A 27,953-nucleotide genomic window follows, 5' to 3' on the forward strand; every position below is an offset into this window, starting at 1 on the left:
TTGACTTGTTTTAAGTGTTCCCTTTATTTTTTTGAGCAGTGTATATAACATTCTATTAGTTGCAAGAATCTTGTATAGTAATTTAAATAGAAAAATTTGAGGTTTTCAACCTGGTGTCGTTTTGCGTATCAATTCATAAACCATGTGCCATGGAATGGGTACATCGCAAATCTTTTCCCAACTATTTTGCAATTTATATGGCACAGCTGTCAGTTTTTTGGTCCTTAAATGAAATTGGTATGTTTTTATTTATCACACTTCTTGAACCATTTATGTTCTTTAATACAGGGCCGACATACAAGTTCCTTACTTTTTTCCCCTTCTACTTGCCTCTTCCATTTTTGTGGTAATGCTGCAATTAATTTTGGGTAGAGCAGACATTTCCATATGTCTGTTAGCTGCATGTGTGACATAACTCCACCAGTCCTATTTATGATATCATTCACTGAAATTATACTTTTTTTCTTTTTTTTTTACATTTCTTCGAAAAATACATTTTTTTTCATCAATTAGTATATTTGATTTTTACCACAATATTTGTTCCGTCCTTTCAGGTGGATTAAACTGAAATTGCAACCAACTTTCTAAGGCTTGTTCAAAAAATAAAGACATTTTGGAGATGATTTCCTTTTCAAACAACCGAAAGTGAGCAGGTGTAATCTGAATAAAGGCCCTTCTTGAACACAGGATGAGACATTCGTACCAATTTACTAGAGAACCAGTTTGGATTAAAATAACTTTTGTATGACTGATGCCTTTGAGAGGTCTAATGCTTTAATATTTAATAATTTCTGCCCTCCGAATTCATATTCATTATATAATAGGACCTTTTAATTTTATCTGGCTTGCTGTTCTAAATAATTTTTTTGTTCATATTTAAAAAGCAGGTCCCGTTCTTGGATGAATGGTCAAAAAACTTAAGCATCCACGAGATGTGGATCGTGTTACTAGGGATATGTCAAACATTCTGTAAATTCTCCTTCATCACACCATAACGTGATTACAGAAACTGAGATCCTTTGCGATTGCTTTTCCCTCTTATATTTCTGAAATAGCACAGGAAGTTATCAATATGGCTAACGCTTTGATAAGTCCTAGCTAATAGTACAGTTGATAGTGTTGAGTGAATAACTGCTGAGATGGTTGCCATTCGGACTGGGGAGATGCAAAATTGTTTGGCCTTTGATTGTCTTCTGTCCGCACAAGGGGGTACTGGTGCTGGGGGGTACATGTGCTGTACTTATATTCCTGATAATTCTGAGGAAATACAGATCAGGACTGAGAATGGTAAATATCATGATTACAATCCATATGATTTAGGCTTAGTCGGAAAGTTTTTTGGTGAGCATAACACTTCCAATAGTGGGAGTTGTGGATATTTCTCTCTAACCTCATCCAGGTTATCAAGTGTGCTGTTGCCCGATGTTTGTCTGCTAAAATCTGACTGTTACTTTTTCATGTCTTAGTGTTGTTTCTCTTTGCTTATTTGAGCTGTTCTTGCCATAATAGGGACTTGGCTTTTAACAAATAGGGCTATCTTCTGTATACCACCACTACCGTGTCACAACACAACGGATTGGCTCAAACACATGGAGGAAAGAAATTCCATATATTAACAATACACACCTGTTACTTGAAATGCATTCCAGGTGACTAATTCATGAATCTGGTTGAGAGAATGCCAAGAGTGTACAAAGCAGTCAAGGCAAAGGGTGGCAACTTTGAAGAATCTCAATATATTTTGATTTGTTTAATACATGATTTCATAGTTTTGATGTCTTCACTATTCTACAATCGAGAAAATATACTAACTGAAAACCCTGGAATGAGTAGGTGTGTTCTAACTTTTGACTGGTACTGTAAATATAGTAGATCTAGTCTATAGAAAGCCAATGCGAGCCTCCTCTTTTTTAAAGAAGCCATCAGGCTGTTCTCAAGCAATTGCGTAGGTTATAGAAATGTTGCGCAACATGAGCTCATGAAGTGATTTAGATTTGCATTGATGTCAGAATGATTAGAGGGACAATAGAGTGCTGAGTAGCAGGCAGTTAGCAAGTGTGGTAGACTACGAATGACCATCAGCAGCATCAGAGCTTGGAGAAGCCTAACTACTACATGGTCACGTGGAATTTGACTGCCTTCAAGTCCTGTAACTGCCGGTGTGGTGGTAATACAGTCACCATAACAGTCCTACTCCTTCCTCCACTTCCCAGAAATGAACTGGTTCAGATACATTGTTCAACATATCACACCAACAAGGAAGAAAGTAAATCAACAGTTTAATCTCTGGATGCCTTCATTTATTTGTATAGAATGTGAATCAGGTCCTGTAGTACAGTAAAGACAACTGTCAAAGTCATTCCAATGTCTTTGCTCCAACTCCTTTCATCTCTGTCCACATCTACAATTACAGACACAACAACATAAACATTAACAACATCCAGAACCAGCTGCAAAGAAATAACATTTAGTGAATGAATAAAAGTGTGTGTTGTAGTGGTATAGATACTACTAGAAGTAGTGGTAGAAGTACTAGTAGTGGTAGTTAGTATTAGTAATTAGTAGTAGTTAGTGTTAGTAGTTAGCACTAGTAGTTTGCAGTATTAGTTAGTAGTAGTAGTAGTTAGTATTAGTAGCTAGTGGTATTAGTTTGTAGTAGCAGTATTAAGTATTAGCAGTTAGCATAATTAGTTAGTAGTAGTAGTAGTAGTAGTAGTTAGTTTAACAACTTCTCCCTCAACATGATCAAGACAAAGGACATGACGCCCCTATTCTCATCGACAGGGCTGTAGTTGAGCAGGTTGAGAGATTCCAGTTCCTTGGTGTCCACATCACCAACAAACTATCATGGTCCAAGCACAAGACAGTCTTGAAGAAGGCACGACAAAACCTATTCCCCCTCAGGAGACTGAAAAGATTTGGCATGGGTCCTCAGATCCTCAAAAAGTTCTACAGCTGCACCATCGAGAGCATCCTGAACGGTTGCATCACCGCCTGGTACTGCAACTGCTCGGCCTCCAAACGCAAGGCACTACAGAAGGTAGTGCTAACGCCCAGTACATCACCTGGGCCAAGCTTCCTGCCATCGAGGACCTCTATACCAGGTGGTGTCAGAGGAAGGCCCAAAAAATTGCCAAAGACTCCAGCCACCCTAGTCACGCTGTTCTCTCTGCTACCACACGGCAAGCAGTACCGGAGCGCCAAGTCTAGATCCAAATGGCTTCTTAACAGCTTCTACCCCCAAGCCATTAGAATCCTGAACAGCTAATCAAATGGCTACCCAGACTATTTGCATTGTCCCCCCACCCATTCTATGCTGCTGCTACTCTCTGTTTATTATCTATGTATAGTCACTTTAATAACTCTACCTACATGTTCATATTACCTCAATTACCTGGACTAACTGGTTCCCCCGCACATTGACTCTTTACCGGTACCCCCTGTATATAGCCTCCACATTGACTCTGTACCGTAACACCCTGTATATAGCCTCCACATTGACTCTGTACCGTAACACCCTGTATATAGCCTCCACATTGACTCTGTACCGTAACACCCTGTATATAGTCTCCACATTGACTCTGTACCGTAACACCCTGTATATAGCCTCCACATTGACTCTTTACCGTAACACCCTGTATATAGCCTCCACATTGACTCTGTACCGTAACACCCTGTATATAGCCTCCACATTGACTCTGTACCGGTACACCCTGTATATAGCCTCCACATTGACTCTTTACCGTAACACCCTGTATATAGCATCGCTACTGATGTTTTATTGTTGCTCCTTTATTATTTGTTATTTTTCTATTTTTCTTATTACACTTCTTTTTTGTATAAAATGTTTAATTCAGTTTGAGTAAATACTTTAACACTTTTTTTCTTAACTGCTTTGTTGGCAAGTATTTCACTGTAAGGTTGAATTCAGCACTTGTAGTAGTTCATATTAGTAGTAGTAGTTCATATTAGTAGTTATTAGTAGTAGTAGTAGTTAGTAGTATTGGTATTAGTAGTTTGTTAAGGTTGTATTCAGCACTTGTAGTAGTTCATATTAGTAGTAGTAGTTCATATTAGTAGTTATTAGTAGTAGTAGTAGTTAGTAGTATTGGTATTAGTAGTTTGTTAAGGTTGTATTCAGCGCTTGTAGTTCTAGTAGTAGTTCATATTAGTAGTTGTAGTTAGTCATTAGTAGCATTAGGATTAGTAGTTGTAGTTAGTCATTAGTAGCATTAGGATTAGTAGTTGTAGTTAGTCATTAGTAGCATTAGGATTAGTAGTTGTAGTTAGTCATTAGTAGCATTAGGATTAGTAGTTGTAGTTAGTCACAGTAGCATTAGGATTAGTAGTTGTAGTTAGTCATTAGTGATGATACAGAAAGACAGGAAGAAGAGAGATCGTGATACAGAAAGACAGGAAGAAGAGAGATCGTGATACAGGAAGAAGAGAGATCGTGATACAGAAAGACAGGAAGAAGAGAGATTATGATACAGAAAGACAGGAAGAAGAGAGATCATGTTACAGAAGGACACAGGAAGAAGAGAGATCATAGTACAGAAAGACTCAGGAAGAAGAGAGATCATGATTCTGAAATCAGTGGAGCATCTTGTAAAGAAAGTATAAAGATATCCAAGGTAGGAAGCAACAGTAGTGATGTGTTGGAGTTTAAAGTGGTGATGGTGTTGGATGAGACCACAGGGCCTCACTTACTCTGTGTGGCACAGTTGATTATAGCAGTTCCTGGTGGAGTCTCAGTACCCTGGATCTTCTGTCCAGAACTGTTCACACACCGACAGTAACCTACCAGAATTGGACATGTTAATAAACTGTTACATAGACAATAATTACACAATTATACATTTTACTGTAACACATTGAATTGTCATGTTCAACTGAATTGGAGCCATTATAGTGTGTGTGTGTGTGTGTGTGTGTGTGTGTGTGTGTGTGTGTGTGTGTGTGTGTGTGTGTGTGTGTGTGTGTGTGTGTGTGTGTGTGTGTGTGTGTGTGTGTGTGTGTGTGTGTGTGTGTGGTAACCTGTAGAGGCCCTGCATTGCTCAGGGGTGTATTGTCCATCGTTGTCACATATTTACATTTAAGTCATTTAGCAGACGCTCTTATCCAGAGCGACTTACAAATTGGCGACGTAGACTCCAAGCCTGACTATTTTCATCGCAGTATCTCTAGCAATCTCACAGGGAGTCCTGGGTCGCATCATACCATCTAAACACACAGATAAGATTCTTTGTAACAATGACATTACATACTATAACATACATTGCTGGACAAACATCCCGGAAGCTTTGGCTGCATCTGGAATCTTGGGTTGCATCCCCTATGGGACCCTGTTCCCCAATGGGCCCTGGTCAGAAGTAGGACGAAATGCAGGAAAACAAGAAAGAGTTGTTGAAGCAACAGCTGTGCTGGAATGAGAACAATATGGCTGTCAGATCTGATGTTATGTAGCGGGATGATGAGGGTTAATATGGCTGCAAGGCAAAGTGTTGAGTAGCCAGTGAAATCGTGCCCATTTCAAACGGCCTCCTACTCAAATCTTGCTCGTACAATATGAATATTATTATTCTTTTTGGATAGAAAACACTTTCTAGTTTCTAAAAGAGTTGGAATTATTTCTCTGAGTGAAACAGAAGTCCTTCTGCAGCACTTTTCCTGACCAGGAAGTGAAATGTCAGAAATCGATGCTCTTTTCAACTTGATGCCTATACATGGTCTTGACACTTAGGAGTCTGCTGACACTCTATACGCCTTCCTATTGGTGTAAAGAGGATGTCAGAGAAGAAATTTTTGTGCTCATCTTGTTCTGTGGTGGAAAAAAACCTATTTCTTTGACGTGACCGTCCACTTCCGGTACTCTGAAGGAAGTGGGATTGACTTCTGTTTTGCCTTGGTAACGAACGGCTAACATCTCCGGCTCGAATTTTGTTTGATACATGTGACCATATCATCGTAATGTATGTTTTTTCAATATAGTTTAATCAGATTATTGAAACTTTATTCGGGAGTTTTGCCGTGTTCCGTCCTCTGACTGTGTTTACGTTGGAGAAATTTATGCCACTCGGCTAGTGCCAATGCTAATTGAAGAGGGAAATTTGCCATTCTGAATCGAAACAACGACTCATCTGGACAGAGGACACCTTCTTCAACATTCTGATGAAAGATCAGCAAAAGTAAGACCCATTTTATGATGTTATTTCATATATCTGTCGTGCATGTGAACTGGCCGTGGGCGCCCAATTATTTCTGTCTATTGTAGCTACGCTAATATAGCGATACATTTTGTTTTCGCTGTAAAACATTTAATAAATCGGAAATATTGTTTGGAATCACAAGATGCCTGTCTTTCAATTGCTGCAGACTATGTATTTTTCAGAAATGTTTTATGATGAGTAATTAGCTATTTGACGTTGGTGTCTGTAAATATTATGGCTGCTTTCGGTGCAATTTCGGATTGTAGCTGAAATGTAAACTATGGTTTATACATGAAATATGCAAATTTTTCAAACAAAACATATGCTATACAATAAATATGTTATCAGACTGTCATCTGATGAATTTGTTTCTTGGTTAGTGGCTATTTATATCTTTATTTGGTCGAATTTGTGATAGCACCTGATGGAGTAAGAAACTGATGGAGTTAGAAAAGTTGTGTCTTTTGCTAACGTGGTTAGCTAATAGATTTACATATTTTGTCTTCCCTGTAAAACATTTTAAAAATCGGACATGTTGGCTTGATTCACAAGATGTGCACCTTTCATCTGGTGTCTTGGACTTGTTAATGTGTGAAAGTTAAATATTAAAAAAAAATAGATTTTGAATTTCGCGCCCTGCACTTTGAGCTGGATGTTGTCATAAGTGTACCGGTGTCGGGCTGCCACCGTAAAAGGTTAATGACCTGAATGGTCGGAAGTGGAAAAACACAGGAAGAAGAGAGATTGTGATACAGAAAGACAGGAAGAAGAGAGATCATGACACAGAAAGACACAGGAAGAAGAGAGATCGTGATACAGAAAGACAGGAAGAAGAGAGATCATGATTCTGAAATCAGTGGAGCATCTTGTAAAGAAAGTATAAAGAGATCCAAGGTAGGAAGCAACAGTAGTGATGTGTTGGAGTTTAAAGTGGTGATGGTGTTGGATGAGACCACAGGGCCTCACTTACTCTGTGTGGCACAGTTGATTCTAGCAGTGCCTGGTGGAGTCTCAGTACCCAGGATCTTCTGTCCAGAACTGTTCACACACCAACAGTAACCTACCAGAATTGGACATGTTAATAAACTGTTACATAGACAATAATTACACAATTATACATTTTACTGTAACACATTGAATTGTCATGTTCAACTGAATTGGAGCCATTATAGTGTGTGTATGTGTGTGTGTGTGTGTGTGTGTGTGTGTGTGTGTGTGTGTGTGTGTGTGTGTGTGTGTGTGTGTGTGTGTGTGTGTGTGTGTGTGTGTGTGTGTGTGTGTGTGTGTGTGTGTGTGTGTGTGTGGTAACCTGTAGAGGCCCTGCATTGCTCAGGGGTGTATTGTCCATCGTTGTCACACGTGGGGACGTAGACTCCAAGCCTGACTATTTTCATCGCAGTATCTCTAGCAATCTCACAGGGAGTCTTGGGTCGTATCATACCATCTAAACACACAGATAAGATTCTTTGCAACAATGACATTACATACTATAACATACATTGCTGGACAAACATCCTGGAAGCTTTGGCTGCATCTGGAATCTTGGGTTGCATCCCCTATGGGACCCTGTTCCCCAATGGGCCCTGGTCAGAAGTAGGACGAAATGCAGGAAAACAAGAAAGAGTTGTTGAAGCAACAGCTGTGCTGGAATGAGAACAATATGGCTGTCAGATCTGATGTTATGTAGCGGGATGATGAGGGTTAATATGGCTGCAAGGCAAAGTGTTGAGTAGCCAGTGAAATCATGCCCATTTCAAACGGCCTCCTACTCAAATCTTGCTCGTACAATATGAATGTTATTATTCTTTTTGGATAGAAAACACTTTCTAGTTTCTAAAAGAGTTGGAATTATTTCTCTGAGTGAAACAGAAGTCCTTCTGCAGCACTTTTCCTGACCAGGAAGTGAAATGTCAGAAATCGATGCTCTTTTCAACTTGATGCCTATACATGGTCTTGACACTTAGGAGTCTGCTGACACTCTATACGCCTTCCTATTGGTGTAAAGAGGATGTCAGAGAAGAAATTTTTGTGCTCATCTTGTTCTGTGGTGGAAAAAAACCTATTTCTTTGACGTGACCGTCCACTTCCGGTACTCTGAAGGAAGTGGGATTGACTTCTGTTTTGCCTTGGTAACGAACGGCTAACATCTCCGGCTCGAATTTTGTTTGATACATGTGACCATATCATCGTAATGTATGTTTTTTCAATATAGTTTAATCAGATTATTGAAACTTTATTCGGGAGTTTTGCCGTGTTCCGTCCTCTGACTATGTTTACGTTGGAGAAATTTATGCCACTCGGCTAGTGCCAATGCTAATTGAAGAGGGAAATTTGCCATTCTGAATCGAAACAACGACTCATCTGGACAGAGGACACCTTCTTCAACATTCTGATGAAAGATCAGCAAAAGTAAGACCCATTTTATGATGTTATTTCATATATCTGTCGTGCATGTGAACTGGCCGTGGGCGCCCAATTATTTCTGTCTATTGTAGCTACGCTAATATAGCGATACATTTTGTTTTCGCTGTAAAACATTTAATAAATCGGAAATATTGTTTGGAATCACAAGATGCCTGTCTTTCAATTGCTGCAGACTATGTATTTTTCAGAAATGTTTTATGATGAGTAATTAGCTATTTGACGTTGGTGTCTGTAAATATTATGGCCGCTTTCGGTGCAATTTCGGATTGTAGCTGAAATGTAAACTATGGTTTATACATGAAATATACAAATTTTTCAAACAAAACATATGCTATACAATAAATATGTTATCAGACTGTCATCTGATGAATTTGTTTCTTGGTTAGTGGCTATTTATATCTTTATTTGGTCGAATTTGTGATAGCACCTGATGGAGTAAGAAACTGATGGAGTTAGAAAAGTTGTGTCTTTTGCTAACGTGGTTAGCTAATAGATTTACATATTTTGTCTTCCCTGTAAAACATTTTAAAAATCGGACATGTTGGCTTGATTCACAAGATGTGCACCTTTCATCTGGTGTCTTGGACTTGTTAATGTGTGAAAGTTAAATATTAAAAAAAAATAGATTTTGAATTTCGCGCCCTGCACTTTGAGCTGGATGTTGTCATAAGTGTACCGGTGTCGGGCTGCCCCCGTAAAAGGTTAATGACCTGAATGGTCGGAAGTGGAAAAACACAGGAAGAAGAGAGATTGTGATACAGAAAGACAGGAAGAAGAGAGATCATGACACAGAAAGACACAGGAAGAAGAGAGATCGTGATACAGAAAGACAGGAAGAAGAGAGATCATGATTCTGAAATCAGTGGAGCATCTTGTAAAGAAAGTATAAAGAGATCCAAGGTAGGAAGCAACAGTAGTGATGTGTTGGAGTTTAAAGTGGTGATGGTGTTGGATGAGACCACAGGGCCTCACTTACTCTGTGTGGCACAGTTGATTATAGCAGTTCCTGGTGGAGTCTCAGTACCCTGGATCTTCTGTCCAGTACTGTTCACACACCAACAGTAACCTACCAGAATTGGACATGTTAATAAACTGTTACATAGACAATAATTACACAATTATACATTTTACTGTAACACATTGAATTGTCATGTTCAACTGAATTGGAGCCATTATAGTGTGTGTGTGTGTGTGTGTGTGTGTGTGTGTGTGTGTGGTAACCTGTAGAGGCCCTGCATTGCTCAGGGGTGTATTGTCCATCGTTGTCACACGTGGGGACGTAGACTCCAAGCCTGACTATTTTCATCGCAGTATCTCTAGCAATCTCACAGGGAGTCTTGGGTCGCATCATACCATCTAAATACACAGATAAGATTCTTTGTAACAATGACATTACATACTATAACATACATTGCTGGACAAACATCCTGGAAGCTTTGGCTGCATCTGGGATCTTGGGTTGCGTCCCCTATGGGACCCTGTTCCCCAATGGGCCCTGGTCAGAAGTAGGACGAAATGCAGGAAAACAAGAAAGAGTTGTTGAAGCAACAGCTGTGCTGGAATGAGAACAATATGGCTGTCAGATCTGATGTTATGTAGCGGGATGATGAGGGTTAATATGGCTGCAAGGCAAAGTGTTGAGTAGCCAGTGAAATCGTGCCCATTTCAAACGGCCTCCTACTCAAATCTTGCTCGTACAATATGAATATTATTATTCTTTTTGGATAGAAAACACTTTCTAGTTTCTAAAAGAGTTGGAATTATTTCTCTGAGTGAAACAGAAGTCCTTCTGCAGCACTTTTCCTGACCAGGAAGTGAAATGTCAGAAATCGATGCTCTTTTCAACTTGATGCCTATACATGGTCTTGACACTTAGGAGTCTGCTGACACTCTATACGCCTTCCTATTGGTGTAAAGAGGATGCCAGAGAAGAAATTTTTGTGCTCATCTTGTTCTGTGGTGGAAAAAAACCTATTTCTTTGACGTGACCGTCCACTTCCGGTACTCTGAAGGAAGTGGGATTGACTTCTGTTTTGCCTTGGTAACGAACGGCTAACATCTCCGGCTCGAATTTTGTTTGATACATGTGACCATATCATCGTAATGTATGTTTTTTCAATATAGTTTAATCAGATTATTGAAACTTTATTCGGGAGTTTTGCCGTGTTCCGTCCTCTGACTGTGTTTACGTTGGAGAAATTTATGCCACTCGGCTAGTGCCAATGCTAATTGAAGAGGGAAATTTGCCATTCTGAATCGAAACAACGACTCATCTGGACAGAGGACACCTTCTTCAACATTCTGATGAAAGATCAGCAAAAGTAAGACCCATTTTATGATGTTATTTCATATATCTGTCGTGCATGTGAACTGGCCGTGGGCGCCCAATTATTTCTGTCTATTGTAGCTACGCTAATATAGCGATACATTTTGTTTTCGCTGTAAAACATTTAATAAATCGGAAATATTGTTTGGAATCACAAGATGCCTGTCTTTCAATTGCTGCAGACTATGTATTTTTCAGAAATGTTTTATGATGAGTAATTAGCTATTTGACGTTGGTGTCTGTAAATATTATGGCCGCTTTCGGTGCAATTTCGGATTGTAGCTGAAATGTAAACTATGGTTTATACATGAAATATACAAATTTTTCAAACAAAACATATGCTATACAATAAATATGTTATCAGACTGTCATCTGATGAATTTGTTTCTTGGTTAGTGGCTATTTATATCTTTATTTGGTCGAATTTGTGATAGCACCTGATGGAGTAAGAAACTGATGGAGTTAGAAAAGTTGTGTCTTTTGCTAACGTGGTTAGCTAATAGATTTACATATTTTGTCTTCCCTGTAAAACATTTTAAAAATCGGACATGTTGGCTTGATTCACAAGATGTGCACCTTTCATCTGGTGTCTTGGACTTGTTAATGTGTGAAAGTTAAATATTAAAAAAAAATAGATTTTGAATTTCGCGCCCTGCACTTTGAGCTGGATGTTGTCATAAGTGTACCGGTGTCGGGCTGCCCCCGTAAAAGGTTAATGACCTGAATGGTCGGAAGTGGAAAAACACAGGAAGAAGAGAGATTGTGATACAGAAAGACAGGAAGAAGAGAGATCATGACACAGAAAGACACAGGAAGAAGAGAGATCGTGATACAGAAAGACAGGAAGAAGAGAGATCATGATTCTGAAATCAGTGGAGCATCTTGTAAAGAAAGTATAAAGAGATCCAAGGTAGGAAGCAACAGTAGTGATGTGTTGGAGTTTAAAGTGGTGATGGTGTTGGATGAGACCACAGGGCCTCACTTACTCTGTGTGGCACAGTTGATTATAGCAGTTCCTGGTGGAGTCTCAGTACCCTGGATCTTCTGTCCAGTACTGTTCACACACCAACAGTAACCTACCAGAATTGGACATGTTAATAAACTGTTACATAGACAATAATTACACAATTATACATTTTACTGTAACACATTGAATTGTCATGTTCAACTGAATTGGAGCCATTATAGTGTGTGTGTGTGTGTGTGTGTGTGTGTGTGTGTGTGTGTGTGTGTGGTAACCTGTAGAGGCCCTGCATTGCTCAGGGGTGTATTGTCCATCGTTGTCACACGTGGGGACGTAGACTCCAAGCCTGACTATTTTCATCGCAGTATCTCTAGCAATCTCACAGGGAGTCTTGGGTCGCATCATACCATCTAAATACACAGATAAGATTCTTTGTAACAATGACATTACATACTATAACATACATTGCTGGACAAACATCCTGGAAGCTTTGGCTGCATCTGGGATCTTGGGTTGCGTCCCCTATGGGACCCTGTTCCCCAATGGGCCCTGGTCAGAAGTAGGACGAAATGCAGGAAAACAAGAAAGAGTTGTTGAAGCAACAGCTGTGCTGGAATGAGAACAATATGGCTGTCAGATCTGATGTTATGTAGCGGGATGATGAGGGTTAATATGGCTGCAAGGCAAAGTGTTGAGTAGCCAGTGAAATCGTGCCCATTTCAAACGGCCTCCTACTCAAATCTTGCTCGTACAATATGAATATTATTATTCTTTTTGGATAGAAAACACTTTCTAGTTTCTAAAAGAGTTGGAATTATTTCTCTGAGTGAAACAGAAGTCCTTCTGCAGCACTTTTCCTGACCAGGAAGTGAAATGTCAGAAATCGATGCTCTTTTCAACTTGATGCCTATACATGGTCTTGACACTTAGGAGTCTGCTGACACTCTATACGCCTTCCTATTGGTGTAAAGAGGATGCCAGAGAAGAAATTTTTGTGCTCATCTTGTTCTGTGGTGGAAAAAAACCTATTTCTTTGACGTGACCGTCCACTTCCGGTACTCTGAAGGAAGTGGGATTGACTTCTGTTTTGCCTTGGTAACGAACGGCTAACATCTCCGGCTCGAATTTTGTTTGATACATGTGACCATATCATCGTAATGTATGTTTTTTCAATATAGTTTAATCAGATTATTGAAACTTTATTCGGGAGTTTTGCCGTGTTCCGTCCTCTGACTGTGTTTACGTTGGAGAAATTTATGCCACTCGGCTAGTGCCAATGCTAATTGAAGAGGGAAATTTGCCATTCTGAATCGAAACAACGACTCATCTGGACAGAGGACACCTTCTTCAACATTCTGATGAAAGATCAGCAAAAGTAAGACCCATTTTATGATGTTATTTCATATATCTGTCGTGCATGTGAACTGGCCGTGGGCGCCCAATTATTTCTGTCTATTGTAGCTACGCTAATATAGCGATACATTTTGTTTTCGCTGTAAAACATTTAATAAATCGGAAATATTGTTTGGAATCACAAGATGCCTGTCTTTCAATTGCTGCAGACTATGTATTTTTCAGAAATGTTTTATGATGAGTAATTAGCTATTTGACGTTGGTGTCTGTAAATATTATGGCCGCTTTCGGTGCAATTTCGGATTGTAGCTGAAATGTAAACTATGGTTTATACATGAAATATACAAATTTTTCAAACAAAACATATGCTATACAATAAATATGTTATCAGACTGTCATCTGATGAATTTGTTTCTTGGTTAGTGGCTATTTATATCTTTATTTGGTCGAATTTGTGATAGCACCTGATGGAGTAAGAAACTGATGGAGTTAGAAAAGTTGTGTCTTTTGCTAACGTGGTTAGCTAATAGATTTACATATTTTGTCTTCCCTGTAAAACATTTTAAAAATCGGACATGTTGGCTTGATTCACAAGATGTGCACCTTTCATCTGGTGTCTTGGACTTGTTAATGTGTGAAAGTTAAATATTAAAAAAAAATAGATTTTGAATTTCGCGCCCTGCACTTTGAGCTGGATGTTGTCATAAGTGTACCGGTGTCGGGCTGCCCCCGTAAAAGGTTAATGACCTGAATGGTCGGAAGTGGAAAAACACAGGAAGAAGAGAGATTGTGATACAGAAAGACAGGAAGAAGAGAGATCATGACACAGAAAGACACAGGAAGAAGAGAGATCGTGATACAGAAAGACAGGAAGAAGAGAGATCATGATTCTGAAATCAGTGGAGCATCTTGTAAAGAAAGTATAAAGAGATCCAAGGTAGGAAGCAACAGTAGTGATGTGTTGGAGTTTAAAGTGGTGATGGTGTTGGATGAGACCACAGGGCCTCACTTACTCTGTGTGGCACAGTTGATTCTAGCAGTGCCTGGTAGAGTCTCAGTACCCAGGATCTTCTGTCCAGTACTGTTCACACACCAACAGTAACCTACCAGAATTGGACATGTTAATAAACTGTTACATAGACAATAATTACACAATTATACATTTTACTGTAACACATTGAATTGTCATGTTCAACTGAATTGGAGCCATTATAGTGTGTGTGTGTGTGTGTGTGTGTGTGTGTGTGTGTGTGTGGTAACCTGTAGAGGCCCTGCATTGCTCAGGGGTGTATTGTCCATCGTTGTCACACGTGGGGACGTAGACTCCAAGCCTGACTATTTTCATCGCAGTATCTCTAGCAATCTCACAGGGAGTCTTGGGTCGCATCATACCATCTAAATACACAGATAAGATTCTTTGTAACAATGACATTACATACTATAACATACATTGCTGGACAAACATCCTGGAAGCTTTGGCTGCATCTGGGATCTTGGGTTGCGTCCCCTATGGGACCCTGTTCCCCAATGGGCCCTGGTCAGAAGTAGGACGAAATGCAGGAAAACAAGAAAGAGTTGTTGAAGCAACAGCTGTGCTGGAATGAGAACAATATGGCTGTCAGATCTGATGTTATGTAGCGGGATGATGAGGGTTAATATGGCTGCAAGGCAAAGTGTTGAGTAGCCAGTGAAATCGTGCCCATTTCAAACGGCCTCCTACTCAAATCTTGCTCGTACAATATGAATATTATTATTCTTTTTGGATAGAAAACACTTTCTAGTTTCTAAAAGAGTTGGAATTATTTCTCTGAGTGAAACAGAAGTCCTTCTGCAGCACTTTTCCTGACCAGGAAGTGAAATGTCAGAAATCGATGCTCTTTTCAACTTGATGCCTATACATGGTCTTGACACTTAGGAGTCTGCTGACACTCTATACGCCTTCCTATTGGTGTAAAGAGGATGCCAGAGAAGAAATTTTTGTGCTCATCTTGTTCTGTGGTGGAAAAAAACCTATTTCTTTGACGTGACCGTCCACTTCCGGTACTCTGAAGGAAGTGGGATTGACTTCTGTTTTGCCTTGGTAACGAACGGCTAACATCTCCGGCTCGAATTTTGTTTGATACATGTGACCATATCATCGTAATGTATGTTTTTTCAATATAGTTTAATCAGATTATTGAAACTTTATTCGGGAGTTTTGCCGTGTTCCGTCCTCTGACTGTGTTTACGTTGGAGAAATTTATGCCACTCGGCTAGTGCCAATGCTAATTGAAGAGGGAAATTTGCCATTCTGAATCGAAACAACGACTCATCTGGACAGAGGACACCTTCTTCAACATTCTGATGAAAGATCAGCAAAAGTAAGACCCATTTTATGATGTTATTTCATATATCTGTCGTGCATGTGAACTGGCCGTGGGCGCCCAATTATTTCTGTCTATTGTAGCTACGCTAATATAGCGATACATTTTGTTTTCGCTGTAAAACATTTAATAAATCGGAAATATTGTTTGGAATCACAAGATGCCTGTCTTTCAATTGCTGCAGACTATGTATTTTTCAGAAATGTTTTATGATGAGTAATTAGCTATTTGACGTTGGTGTCTGTAAATATTATGGCCGCTTTCGGTGCAATTTCGGATTGTAGCTGAAATGTAAACTATGGTTTATACATGAAATATACAAATTTTTCAAACAAAACATATGCTATACAATAAATATGTTATCAGACTGTCATCTGATGAATTTGTTTCTTGGTTAGTGGCTATTTATATCTTTATTTGGTCGAATTTGTGATAGCACCTGATGGAGTAAGAAACTGATGGAGTTAGAAAAGTTGTGTCTTTTGCTAACGTGGTTAGCTAATAGATTTACATATTTTGTCTTCCCTGTAAAACATTTTAAAAATCGGACATGTTGGCTTGATTCACAAGATGTGCACCTTTCATCTGGTGTCTTGGACTTGTTAATGTGTGAAAGTTAAATATTAAAAAAAAATAGATTTTGAATTTCGCGCCCTGCACTTTGAGCTGGATGTTGTCATAAGTGTACCGGTGTCGGGCTGCCCCCGTAAAAGGTTAATGACCTGAATGGTCGGAAGTGGAAAAACACAGGAAGAAGAGAGATTGTGATACAGAAAGACAGGAAGAAGAGAGATCATGACACAGAAAGACACAGGAAGAAGAGAGATCGTGATACAGAAAGACAGGAAGAAGAGAGATCATGATTCTGAAATCAGTGGAGCATCTTGTAAAGAAAGTATAAAGAGATCCAAGGTAGGAAGCAACAGTAGTGATGTGTTGGAGTTTAAAGTGGTGATGGTGTTGGATGAGACCACAGGGCCTCACTTACTCTGTGTGGCACAGTTGATTATAGCAGTTCCTGGTGGAGTCTCAGTACCCTGGATCTTCTGTCCAGTACTGTTCACACACCAACAGTAACCTACCAGAATTGGACATGTTAATAAACTGTTACATAGACAATAATTACACAATTATACATTTTACTGTAACACATTGAATTGTCATGTTCAACTGAATTGGAGCCATTATAGTGTGTGTGTGTGTGTGTGTGTGTGTGTGTGTGTGTGTGTGTGGTAACCTGTAGAGGCCCTGCATTGCTCAGGGGTGTATTGTCCATCGTTGTCACACGTGGGGACGTAGACTCCAAGCCTGACTATTTTCATCGCAGTATCTCTAGCAATCTCACAGGGAGTCTTGGGTCGCATCATACCATCTAAATACACAGATAAGATTCTTTGTAACAATGACATTACATACTATAACATACATTGCTGGACAAACATCCTGGAAGCTTTGGCTGCATCTGGGATCTTGGGTTGCGTCCCCTATGGGACCCTGTTCCCCAATGGGCCCTGGTCAGAAGTAGGACGAAATGCAGGAAAACAAGAAAGAGTTGTTGAAGCAACAGCTGTGCTGGAATGAGAACAATATGGCTGTCAGATCTGATGTTATGTAGCGGGATGATGAGGGTTAATATGGCTGCAAGGCAAAGTGTTGAGTAGCCAGTGAAATCGTGCCCATTTCAAACGGCCTCCTACTCAAATCTTGCTCGTACAATATGAATATTATTATTCTTTTTGGATAGAAAACACTTTCTAGTTTCTAAAAGAGTTGGAATTATTTCTCTGAGTGAAACAGAAGTCCTTCTGCAGCACTTTTCCTGACCAGGAAGTGAAATGTCAGAAATCGATGCTCTTTTCAACTTGATGCCTATACATGGTCTTGACACTTAGGAGTCTGCTGACACTCTATACGCCTTCCTATTGGTGTAAAGAGGATGCCAGAGAAGAAATTTTTGTGCTCATCTTGTTCTGTGGTGGAAAAAAACCTATTTCTTTGACGTGACCGTCCACTTCCGGTACTCTGAAGGAAGTGGGATTGACTTCTGTTTTGCCTTGGTAACGAACGGCTAACATCTCCGGCTCGAATTTTGTTTGATACATGTGACCATATCATCGTAATGTATGTTTTTTCAATATAGTTTAATCAGATTATTGAAACTTTATTCGGGAGTTTTGCCGTGTTCCGTCCTCTGACTGTGTTTACGTTGGAGAAATTTATGCCACTCGGCTAGTGCCAATGCTAATTGAAGAGGGAAATTTGCCATTCTGAATCGAAACAACGACTCATCTGGACAGAGGACACCTTCTTCAACATTCTGATGAAAGATCAGCAAAAGTAAGACCCATTTTATGATGTTATTTCATATATCTGTCGTGCATGTGAACTGGCCGTGGGCGCCCAATTATTTCTGTCTATTGTAGCTACGCTAATATAGCGATACATTTTGTTTTCGCTGTAAAACATTTAATAAATCGGAAATATTGTTTGGAATCACAAGATGCCTGTCTTTCAATTGCTGCAGACTATGTATTTTTCAGAAATGTTTTATGATGAGTAATTAGCTATTTGACGTTGGTGTCTGTAAATATTATGGCCGCTTTCGGTGCAATTTCGGATTGTAGCTGAAATGTAAACTATGGTTTATACATGAAATATACAAATTTTTCAAACAAAACATATGCTATACAATAAATATGTTATCAGACTGTCATCTGATGAATTTGTTTCTTGGTTAGTGGCTATTTATATCTTTATTTGGTCGAATTTGTGATAGCACCTGATGGAGTAAGAAACTGATGGAGTTAGAAAAGTTGTGTCTTTTGCTAACGTGGTTAGCTAATAGATTTACATATTTTGTCTTCCCTGTAAAACATTTTAAAAATCGGACATGTTGGCTTGATTCACAAGATGTGCACCTTTCATCTGGTGTCTTGGACTTGTTAATGTGTGAAAGTTAAATATTAAAAAAAAATAGATTTTGAATTTCGCGCCCTGCACTTTGAGCTGGATGTTGTCATAAGTGTACCGGTGTCGGGCTGCCCCCGTAAAAGGTTAATGACCTGAATGGTCGGAAGTGGAAAAACACAGGAAGAAGAGAGATTGTGATACAGAAAGACAGGAAGAAGAGAGATCATGACACAGAAAGACACAGGAAGAAGAGAGATCGTGATACAGAAAGACAGGAAGAAGAGAGATCATGATTCTGAAATCAGTGGAGCATCTTGTAAAGAAAGTATAAAGAGATCCAAGGTAGGAAGCAACAGTAGTGATGTGTTGGAGTTTAAAGTGGTGATGGTGTTGGATGAGACCACAGGGCCTCACTTACTCTGTGTGGCACAGTTGATTATAGCAGTTCCTGGTGGAGTCTCAGTACCCTGGATCTTCTGTCCAGTACTGTTCACACACCAACAGTAACCTACCAGAATTGGACATGTTAATAAACTGTTACATAGACAATAATTACACAATTATACATTTTACTGTAACACATTGAATTGTCATGTTCAACTGAATTGGAGCCATTATAGTGTGTGTGTGTGTGTGTGTGTGTGTGTGTGTGTGTGTGTGTGTGTGTGTGTGTGTGTGTGTGTGTGTGTGTGTGTGTGTGTGTGTGTGTGTGTGTGTGTGTGTGTGTGTGTGTGTGTGTGTGTGTGTGGTAACCTGTAGAGGCCCTGCATTGCTCAGGGGTGTATTGTCCATCGTTGTCACATGTGGGGACGTAGACTCCAAGCCTGACTATTTTCATCGCAGTATCTCTAGCAATCTCACAGGGGGTCTTGGGTCGCATCATACCATCTAAACACACAGATAAGATTCTTTGTAACAATGACATTACATAGTATAACATACATTGCTGGACAAACATCCTGGAAGCTTTGGCTGCATCTGGAATCTTGGGTTGCGTCCCCTATGGGACCCTGTTCCCCAATGGGCCCTGGTCAGGAGACTGCATTCTATACGGGACCCTGTTCCCCAATGGGCCCTGTCCAGAAGTAGGACGTAAATGCAGGAAACAAGAAAGAGTTGTTGAACCAACAGCTGTGCTGGAATGAGAACAATATGGCTGTCAGTTCTGATGGTATGTAGCTGGAGGATGAGGGTTAATGACCTGAATGGTCGGAAGTGGAAAAACACAGGAAGAAGAGAGATTGTGATACAGAAAGACAGGAAGAAGAGAGATCATGACACAGAAAGACACAGGAAGAAGAGAGATCGTGATACAGAAAGACAGGAAGAAGAGAGATCATGATTCTGAAATCAGTGGAGCATCTTGTAAAGAAAGTATAAAGAGATCCAAGGTAGGAAGCAAGAGTAGTGATGTGTTGGAGTTTAAAGTGGTGATGGTGTTGGATGAGACCACAGGGCCTCACTTACTCTGTGTGGCACAGTTGATTCTAGCAGTGCCTGGTCGAGTTTCAGTACCCGGGACCTTCTGTCCAGAACTGTTCACACACCAACAGTAACCTACCAGAATTGAACATGTTACTAACCTGTTATTAAATATATAATATTTACACATTTTACTGTAACATATTGAATTGTCACGTTCAACTGAATTGGAGCATTTATGGTGTGTGTGTGTGTGTGTGTGTGTGTGTGTGTGTGTGTGTGTGTGTGTGTGTGTGTGTGTGTGTGTGTGTGTCTGTGTGTGTCTGTGAGTGGTAACCTGTAGAGCCTGAACATTGCTCATGGGTGTATTCTACATCGTCATCACAAGTGGGGATGTCAGCTCCAATTAGTCCATTTTTCACAGCATCTCTTGCACGCTCACAGGGGGTCTTGGGTCGTGTAATACCACCTGGTACAGGTAACATACACTGTAATGTTGACATAACATAACATAGCAATGCTGGACATACATTCTGGAAAAACTAAAAACCTGTTACATATACAATATTTACACACACCCCACATGCAACAGCAGATCCTCACACAAGTATTTTTACTTTAGTACTTTACACCACTGGATAAAGGCCAACATCGGGATCTCTCGTTGGGTTAATGAGGCAACTAGTCACACCTGTGACAGGTCCTTTAAAAAGAGAGGTGGAAGAGGTCGACTATAACTCACTGACAACAGAGAGACACCCAGTGAATCCCTTGGAAGAGATTGCCTGGGCTGCATCTGGAATCGTAGGGTGCGTCCCCTATGGGCCCTGGTCAGAAGTAGTTTGTCCGGAATAGGGTTCCATTTCAGATGTAACCTAGGTACTTCCTGGATGAATATTGAAGTTCTGCTACTTGACTGGAAATTCTATTAGTGTTATTTCCTGATAGTTGCTAGACAATCCAATCATACATCCAGTTGAACGAGCAAACCATTCATATCAGAATTCCTGAGTTCAGCATCTAGACACCAATATACATCTCTGGAACTAGAGGAGTGGCAGGTAGCCTGCTGGTTGAGAGTTGGGCCAGTAGTTCAAATCAGTGAGCTGACAAGTTGATATATCCGTCCATGTGCCTTTTGATCAAGGCACAACATTAATTTTTCCAGTGTCACAGTTGATAATGCCTCTCAGTTGAAGTCGGAAGTTGGATGGAGTCAATTTTCAACCACTCCACAAATTTCTTGTTAACAAACTATAGTTTTTGGCCTCAAGCCTGTTAGGACATCTACTTTGTGCATGACACTTCATTTTTCCAAAAATTGTTTACAGACAGATTATTTCACTTACAATTCACTGTATCACAATTCCAGTGGTTCCGAAGTTGACTTTGCCTTTAAACAGCTTGGACAATTCCAGAATGATGTCATGGCTTTAGAAGATTCTGATAGGCTAATTGACATCATTTGAGTCAGTTGGAGGTGTACCTGTAGATGTATTTCAAGGCCTACCTTCAAACTCTGTGCCTCTTTGCTTGACATCATGGGAAAATCAAAAGAAATCAGCCAAGACAAGTCTGGTTCATCCTTGGGAGCAATTTCCAAATGCCTGAAGGTACCACATTCATCTGTGCAAACAATAGTACGCAAGTAAAACACCAATAGACCACGAAGCCATCATACCACTGTTCTGTCTCCTAGAGATGAACGTACTTTGGTGCGAAAAGTGTAAATCAATCCCAGAACAACAGCAAAGGACCTTGTGAAGATGCTGGAGGAAACAGGTGCAAAAGTATCTATATCCACAGTAAAACGAGTCCTATATCGACTTGACCTGGAAGGCCACTGAGCAAGGCAGAAGCCACTGCTCCAAAACCGCCATAAAAAATGCCAGACTACGGTTTGTAACTGCACATGGGGACAAAGATCGTACTTTTTGGAGAAATGTCCTCTGGTCTGATGAAATAAAAATTGAACTGTTTGGCCATAATGACCATCGTTATGTTTGGAGGAAAAAGTGAGATGCTTGCAAGCTGAAGAACATCCCAACTGTGTTGCATGGGGGTGGCAGCATCATGTTGTGGGGGTGCTTTGCTGCTGGAGGGACAGGTGCACTTCACAAAATAGACGGCATCATGAGGCAGGAATATTACGTGGATATATTGAAGCAACATCTCAAGATATCAGTCAGGAAGTTAAAGCTTGGTCGCAAATGGGTCTTCCAAATGGACAACGACCCCAAGCATACTTCCAAAGTTGTGTCAAAATTGCTTAAGGACAATAAAGTCAAGGTATTGGAGTGGCATTCACAAGCCCTGACCTCAATCCTAAAGAAAAATTGTGGGCAGAACTGAAAAAAGCATGTGCGAGCAAGGAGGCCTACAAACCTGACTCAGTTACATCAGCTCTGTCAGGAGGAATTGGCCAAAATTCACCCAACTTATTGTGGGAAGCTTGTGGAAGGCTACCCGAAATGTTTGACCCAGGTTAAACAATTTAAAGGCAATGCTACCAAGTACTAATTGAGTGTATGCAAAAATAGAGAGCTAGAATGATTTTGTGTAACTGAGTTTTACAAAAACGAAAAGTGGTAACATCCAAATAATGGCTTAGATGTTTTTCAACTTTCTTTTTAGTTAACAACATCTTTGTTGAAAATAAAAAATGATGTATTTACCATTCCTATGTCTCCCAACCCCTCCTGTCTCAGCCTAGATAGAGAGAGAGTGGAACAGGAAAAGAGAGAGGAAGTGGGGGAGAGAGAAAGAGAGACGGGATGGGGAGAGAGAAAGAGAGCGAAAGAGAGGTGGGGGCGAGAGAGAGAGGGGGGGGTGTGGGGGAGAGGGGGTGGGGGAGAGAGAGGGAGAGAGAGCGAGAGAGAGAGAAAGTGAAAGAGAGGGGGATGGGAGAGAGAGAGAAGGTGGGGGAGAGAAAGAGAGAGAGAGGGGGTGGGGGAGAGAATGAGGGGGGTTTGGGAGAGAGAGAGAGGTGGGGGGGAGATAAAGGGGGGGTGGGGGTGAGAGAGAGAGGGGGGTGGGAGGGAGGGAGAGAGGGGTTGGGGGAGAGAGAGAGGGGGGGTGGGGGAGAGAGAGAGAAGGGGGTGGGGGAGAGAGAGGAGAGGGGGGAGGAAGAGAGAGAGAGAGAGGGGGAGGAAGAGAGAGAGAGGGGGGGAGGAAGAGAGAGGGGGGTGAAGAGAGAGAGAGAGATGGGGTGGGGAGAGAGCGAGAGATGGGGTGGGGAGAGAGAGAGAGAGAGGGGGGGGTTGGAGGGAGAGAGAGAGAGAGAGGGGGTGGGAGAGAGAGAGGGAGGGGTTTGGAGAGAGAGGGGGGGAGAGAGAGGGGGGTGGGGGTGAGAGAGAGCGAGAGAGAGGGGTTTGGGGGAGAGAGAGAGGGGGGGTGGGAGGGAGAGAGAGAGAGAGAGAGAGAGAGAGAGATGAGGGGGATTGGGAGGGAGAGAGAGAGAGGGGGGGAGGGAGAGAGGGGGGGGAGAGGGGGGGAAGAGAGGGAGGGGGGGAGAGAGAGATTGAGGGGGTGGGAGAGAGAGAGGGGGGGTGGGAGGGAGAGAGAGAGAGAGAGAGAGAGAGAGAGAGAGATGAGGGGGATTGGGAGGGAGAGAGAGAGAGGGGGGGAGGGAGAGAGGGGGGGGGGAGAGGGGGGGGAAGATAGGGAGGGGGGGAGAGAGAGATTGAGGGGGTGGGAGAGAGAGGGGGGGTAGCCAGAGAGGTGAGAGACAGCGAGAGAGAGAGAGAGGGGAACAGAAAGAGAGAGAGGGGGGAGAAAAAGGGGGGAGTGGGAGAGAGAGAGATTTACTTTACATCAACAAGAAGAATGATACTGAATTCTAATTTTTTCAAACCTGAAAAACATCCTTCTAGTCCTTGTCTACATAACCCAGAAACCTGCTTTTATGCTCAAAATGTCACATTGCATTTCATTTTGTATAAAAATGATCCACACATCAAACAAGATGTCTGCTTGATCCTGGAGAACAAAGCAGTCTTTAAAACACTTGTTCACAACTTGGCAGCTAACATATTAACAAGGACTATATACAGCATGTCATCTGGAAAAAATTATATAGAATCCAATCTATTATTATTATTATTATTAAATAAAATATTATTAAACCTATTCAATGAAAATAATGATTGAATAAATATGTTATCGTACCCAAGTGGAGGCGAGGACAGCCAGGCAGAAGCAGAGGATATGTAGTAGCTTCATCTCTCTCCTCTCTGTGTGGTGGTCCGTCTAGAATACTGTCCCCCCTGGCCTCAGGGCCCCTATATATGACAATACCTGATGACAAACCCTTCGTTAGGTCCAAATGGCACCCTATTCCCTATATGGTGCACTACTTATACCTGGGGCCCATAGGGAGACCCATAGGACTCTGGTCTAAAGTTGTGCACTATATAGGGAATAGGCTGTCATTTGGGATACACACTACATTAGTCACTGTTTGTTTAGTGAGCGGTCCCTCCGAGAAACCTCCTGGGGTTTCGTAACAGATTGATTGACTGATTGATTGATATAGTGCCAGTAAACAGGGACAAATTCCCATATGTGTTTTCGACCCCCCCCCCCCCCAGTTCCCGAAAGCTCTAAGTGTGAAAGAAAAGGTATGTGTGTGTGTGTGTGTGTGTGTGTGTGTGTGTGTGTGTGTGTGTGTGTGTGTGTGTGTGTGTGTGTGTGTGTGTGTGTGTGTGTGTGTGTGTGTGTGTGTGTGTTAGTCAGGCTGATTGAGGTAGTATGTACATGTAGGTATGGTTAAAGTGACTATGCATATATGATGAACAGAGAGTAGCAAGGCTATATACAGACACCTGTTAGTCAAGCTTATTGAGGTAGTATGTACATGTAGATATGGTTAAAGATATGGTTAAAGTGACTATGCATATGATGAACAGAGAATAGCAAGGCTATATACAGACACCTGTTAGTCAGGCTTATTGAGGTAGTATGTACATGTAGATATGGTTAAAGATATGGTTAAAGTGACTATGCATATGATGAACAGAGAATAGCAAGGCTATATACAGACACCTGTTAGTCAGGCTTATTGAGGTAGTATGTACATGTAGATATGGTTAAAGTGACTATGCATATATGATGAACAGAGTGTAGCAGTAGTGTAAAAAGAGGGGTTGGTGGGTGGTGGGACACAATGCATATAGCCCGGTTAGCCAATGTAAGAACGGTTAAATGGGAAATCTGCAGGAGTTACATCTGTTTTTGGTTTCATACATGAATGACATGTACACATTGATTCCTGAAGAATATAGTTTATAAATGCCTCATGAGCTTAGTTCAACTGTCGTACCCCATCAGAACCCAAAATATACTCTGTTAACAAAGCAAAAGGTAAACAAACACAATATAGCCTCAAAACATGGATAAAACTATAATTGTTGATATCACGGATGGTCAGTCTTTCATTCGTAGCTCTGTCTGTAAATATGAGGGTGGTTACATCTCTCCAGCCCCAACCCTCCGTTTTGTACCCAAACAGTGGCAGAGAAACACTTTGTTATTGTTTCACCTGCTGATTGCCCCTGTAAGACGTTGTGTGTGAGAGATCGGAACAGGACCTTCTCAGATTTGTTTGTTCCGGCACCTATTTGCCCAGATCTCTTGACATGATTTATTCATTTTATTAATTATTTCACTGTTTGTAAACATTCTAATAAAAATGATCATCATTAAATCAAATTAAAATCAAATGAAATCGTTATTTCTCCAAGAAAGACCATCATGTAAAAGCACAATCATACTTCTGTGTAATCATCCTGTCCTGCCACACTGATTCCAGACCTGCTCTCTTATTTTGTTATAGAGGTTATGTTGAGGGCCAGTGGGGTAAGTAACTCATCTTGACACAGGTCTTTGTAGTGGTGGTCAGCTAGTGACGAGGTTCCTAAGTAATCACGTCACGTCACGTAGCCTAGTCTAGTCGTTTCCTTGCTGAATTTCAATCGTTGGAAAGCCAAATAGGAGAGGAGGAGAAGAGGAAGAGGAGAAGAGGAGGAGAAGAGGAGAGGAGGAGGAGACGAGAGGAGGAGGAGACAAGGAAGGGGAGGAGAAGAGAAGGAGAGGAGAAGAAGAGAAGAGGAGGAGAGGAGGAGAGAAGGAGAGAAGAGGAGAGGAGGAGAAGAGGGGAGGAGGAGGAGAAGAGGAGAGGAGGAGAGGAGGTGGAGAAGAGGAGGAGAGGCAGAGAAGAGGAGAGGAGGAGGAGGAGGAGAGGAGGTGGAGAAGAGGAGAGGAGGAGAGGCAGAGAAAAGGAGAGGAGGAGGAGACGAGAGGAGGAGGAGACGAGGAAGGGGAGGAGACGAGGAAGGGGAGGAGAAGAGGAGGAGAGGAGACGAGGAGGAGAAGAGGAGAGGAGGAGGAGGAGGAGATGAGGTGGAGAAGAGGAGAGGAGGAGAGGAGGTAGAGAAGAGGAGAGGAGGAGAGGAGGTGGAGAAGAGGAGGAGGAGGAGAGGAGAGGAGGAGAGGCAGAGAAGAGGAGGAGAGAAGAGGAGGAGAGGAGACGACAGGAGACGAGAGGAGGAGGTGGAGAGGAGACGAGAGGAGGAGAAGAGGAGGAGGTGGAGAGGAGACGAGAGGAGGAGAAGAGGAGCGGCGGAGAGTAGAGGAAAGGAGGAGAAGAAGACATGTGACAGGAAGGGGAGAGAGGAGAGGAATTATTTGGTTTGATGCTACCTCACTAGGGTATGTGGGACGGTAGCGTCCCACCTCGTCAACAGCCAGTGAAACTGCAGGGCGCCAAATTCAAAACAACAGAAATCCCATAATTTAAATTCCTCAAACATACAAGTATTTTACACCATTTTAAAGCTACACGTGTTGTGAATCCAGCAAACATGTCTGATTTCAAAAAGTATTTACGGAGAAAGCACACCAAATTATTATTTTAGGTAAGTAAATAGCCACAGAAAACACAACCATTTTTCCAGCCAAAGAGAGGAGTAACAAAAAGCAGAAATAGAGATAATATTAATCACTAACCTTTGATGATCTTCATCAGATGACACTCATAGGACTTCATGTTACACAATACATGTATGTTTTGTTCGGTAAAATTCATATTTATATCCAAAAATCTGAGTTTAGGCGGGACGCTACTGTCTCACTTGGCAAATAGCCAGAGAAAAATGCAGAGCGCCAAATTCAAATGAATTACTATAAAAAATTACTATAAAAATCTAACTTAAATCACACATGAACGATACCAAATTAAAGCTACACTTGTTGTGAATCCAGCCAACATGTCAGAATTCAAATAGGCTTTTCGGCAAAAGCAAACGATGCTATTATCTGAGGATAGCACTATTGTAAACAAAGAGAGAGAAGCATATTTCAACCCTGCAGGCGCGACACAAAACGCAGAAATAAAAATATAATTCATGCCTTACCTTTGATGAGCTTCTGTTGTTGGCACTCCAATATGTCCCATAAACATCACAAATGGTCTTTTGTTCGATTAATTCCGTCAATATATATCCAAAATGTCCAATTATTTGGCGTGTTTGATCCAGAAAAACACCGGTTCCAAATTGTAAAACGTGGCTACAAAATATCTCAAAGGTTACCTGTAAACTTTGCCAAAAAATGTCAAACTACTTTTGTAATACAACTTTAGGTATTTTTTAACGGAAATAATCGATAAAATTGAAGGCGGGATGATCTGTGTTCAATACAGGATTAAAACCAACTGTAGCTAGCTTTCTGGTCACGCGCTTCTAACAAACAGGACACTTCGAGTGACCCTCCTTCAAGATTGCCATACTTCTTCATTACACAAAGGAATAACCCCAACCAATTTCTAAAGACTGTTGACATCCAGTGGAAGCGGTAGGAACTGCAAGAAGGTCCCTTAGAAATCTGGTTTCCCAATGAACACTCATTGAAAGAGAGTGACCTCAAAAAAAATTCTGAATGGTTTGTCCTCTGGGTTTCGCCTGTTAAATAAGTTATGTTATACT

At 41.1% G+C, this 27,953-nt stretch overlaps 1 protein-coding gene across 3 annotated transcripts; it reads right to left on the reverse strand.

Annotated features, from left to right (window-relative positions):
- Nucleotides 1–2,262: 2,262 nt before the first annotated feature.
- On the reverse strand, nt 2,263–24,224 carry LOC129849601 (thyroglobulin-like). Of its 3 annotated transcripts, none has more exons than XM_055916415.1 (19): nt 24,139–24,224; nt 22,647–22,680; nt 20,309–20,440; nt 20,017–20,106; nt 19,303–19,437; nt 18,968–19,057; nt 16,877–17,011; nt 16,628–16,717; nt 14,537–14,671; nt 14,290–14,379; nt 12,199–12,333; nt 11,946–12,035; nt 9,855–9,989; nt 9,610–9,699; nt 7,519–7,653; nt 7,180–7,269; nt 5,278–5,362; nt 4,711–4,800; nt 2,263–2,401 (listed from the first exon to the last, which is right to left on the reverse strand). In XM_055916415.1, exons 1-18 carry the CDS (start codon nt 24,190–24,192, stop codon nt 4,752–4,754), a joined length of 1,794 nt encoding a protein of 597 aa, XP_055772390.1. In that variant the 5' UTR covers nt 24,193–24,224; the 3' UTR covers nt 2,263–2,401; nt 4,711–4,751. The 3 variants fall into 3 exon arrangements, with proteins under 3 accessions (XP_055772390.1, XP_055772389.1, XP_055772392.1); XM_055916414.1 differs by lacking the exon at nt 5,278–5,362 and adding an exon at nt 5,136–5,223 and having other exon boundaries at nt 24,139–24,221; XM_055916417.1 differs by lacking the exons at nt 5,278–5,362; nt 7,180–7,269; nt 7,519–7,653 and adding an exon at nt 5,136–5,223 and having other exon boundaries at nt 24,139–24,221.
- Between the last annotated feature and the right edge of the window lie 3,729 nt (nt 24,225–27,953).

The sequence above is a fragment of the Salvelinus fontinalis genome, unplaced genomic scaffold, assembly GCF_029448725.1.
Source record: "Salvelinus fontinalis isolate EN_2023a unplaced genomic scaffold, ASM2944872v1 scaffold_1560, whole genome shotgun sequence".
In the NCBI taxonomy this organism is placed as follows: domain Eukaryota; kingdom Metazoa; phylum Chordata; class Actinopteri; order Salmoniformes; family Salmonidae; genus Salvelinus; species Salvelinus fontinalis.

Bases quoted from the DNA above. Each gene is read 5' to 3' on its own strand.
- LOC129849601 (XM_055916414.1), bottom strand. From the start codon at position 24,192: ATGAAGCTACTACATATCCTCTGCTTCTGCCTGGCTGTCCTCGCCTCC. The intron at 14,672-16,627 runs GTAAGTGAGGCC...CTGTGTATTTAG, and splicing joins AATCAACTGTGCCACACAGA to ATGGTATGATGCGACCCAAG. The intron at 9,700-9,854 runs GTTACCACACAC...CAATTCTGGTAG, and splicing joins GCAATGCAGGGCCTCTACAG to GTTACTGTTGGTGTGTGAAC.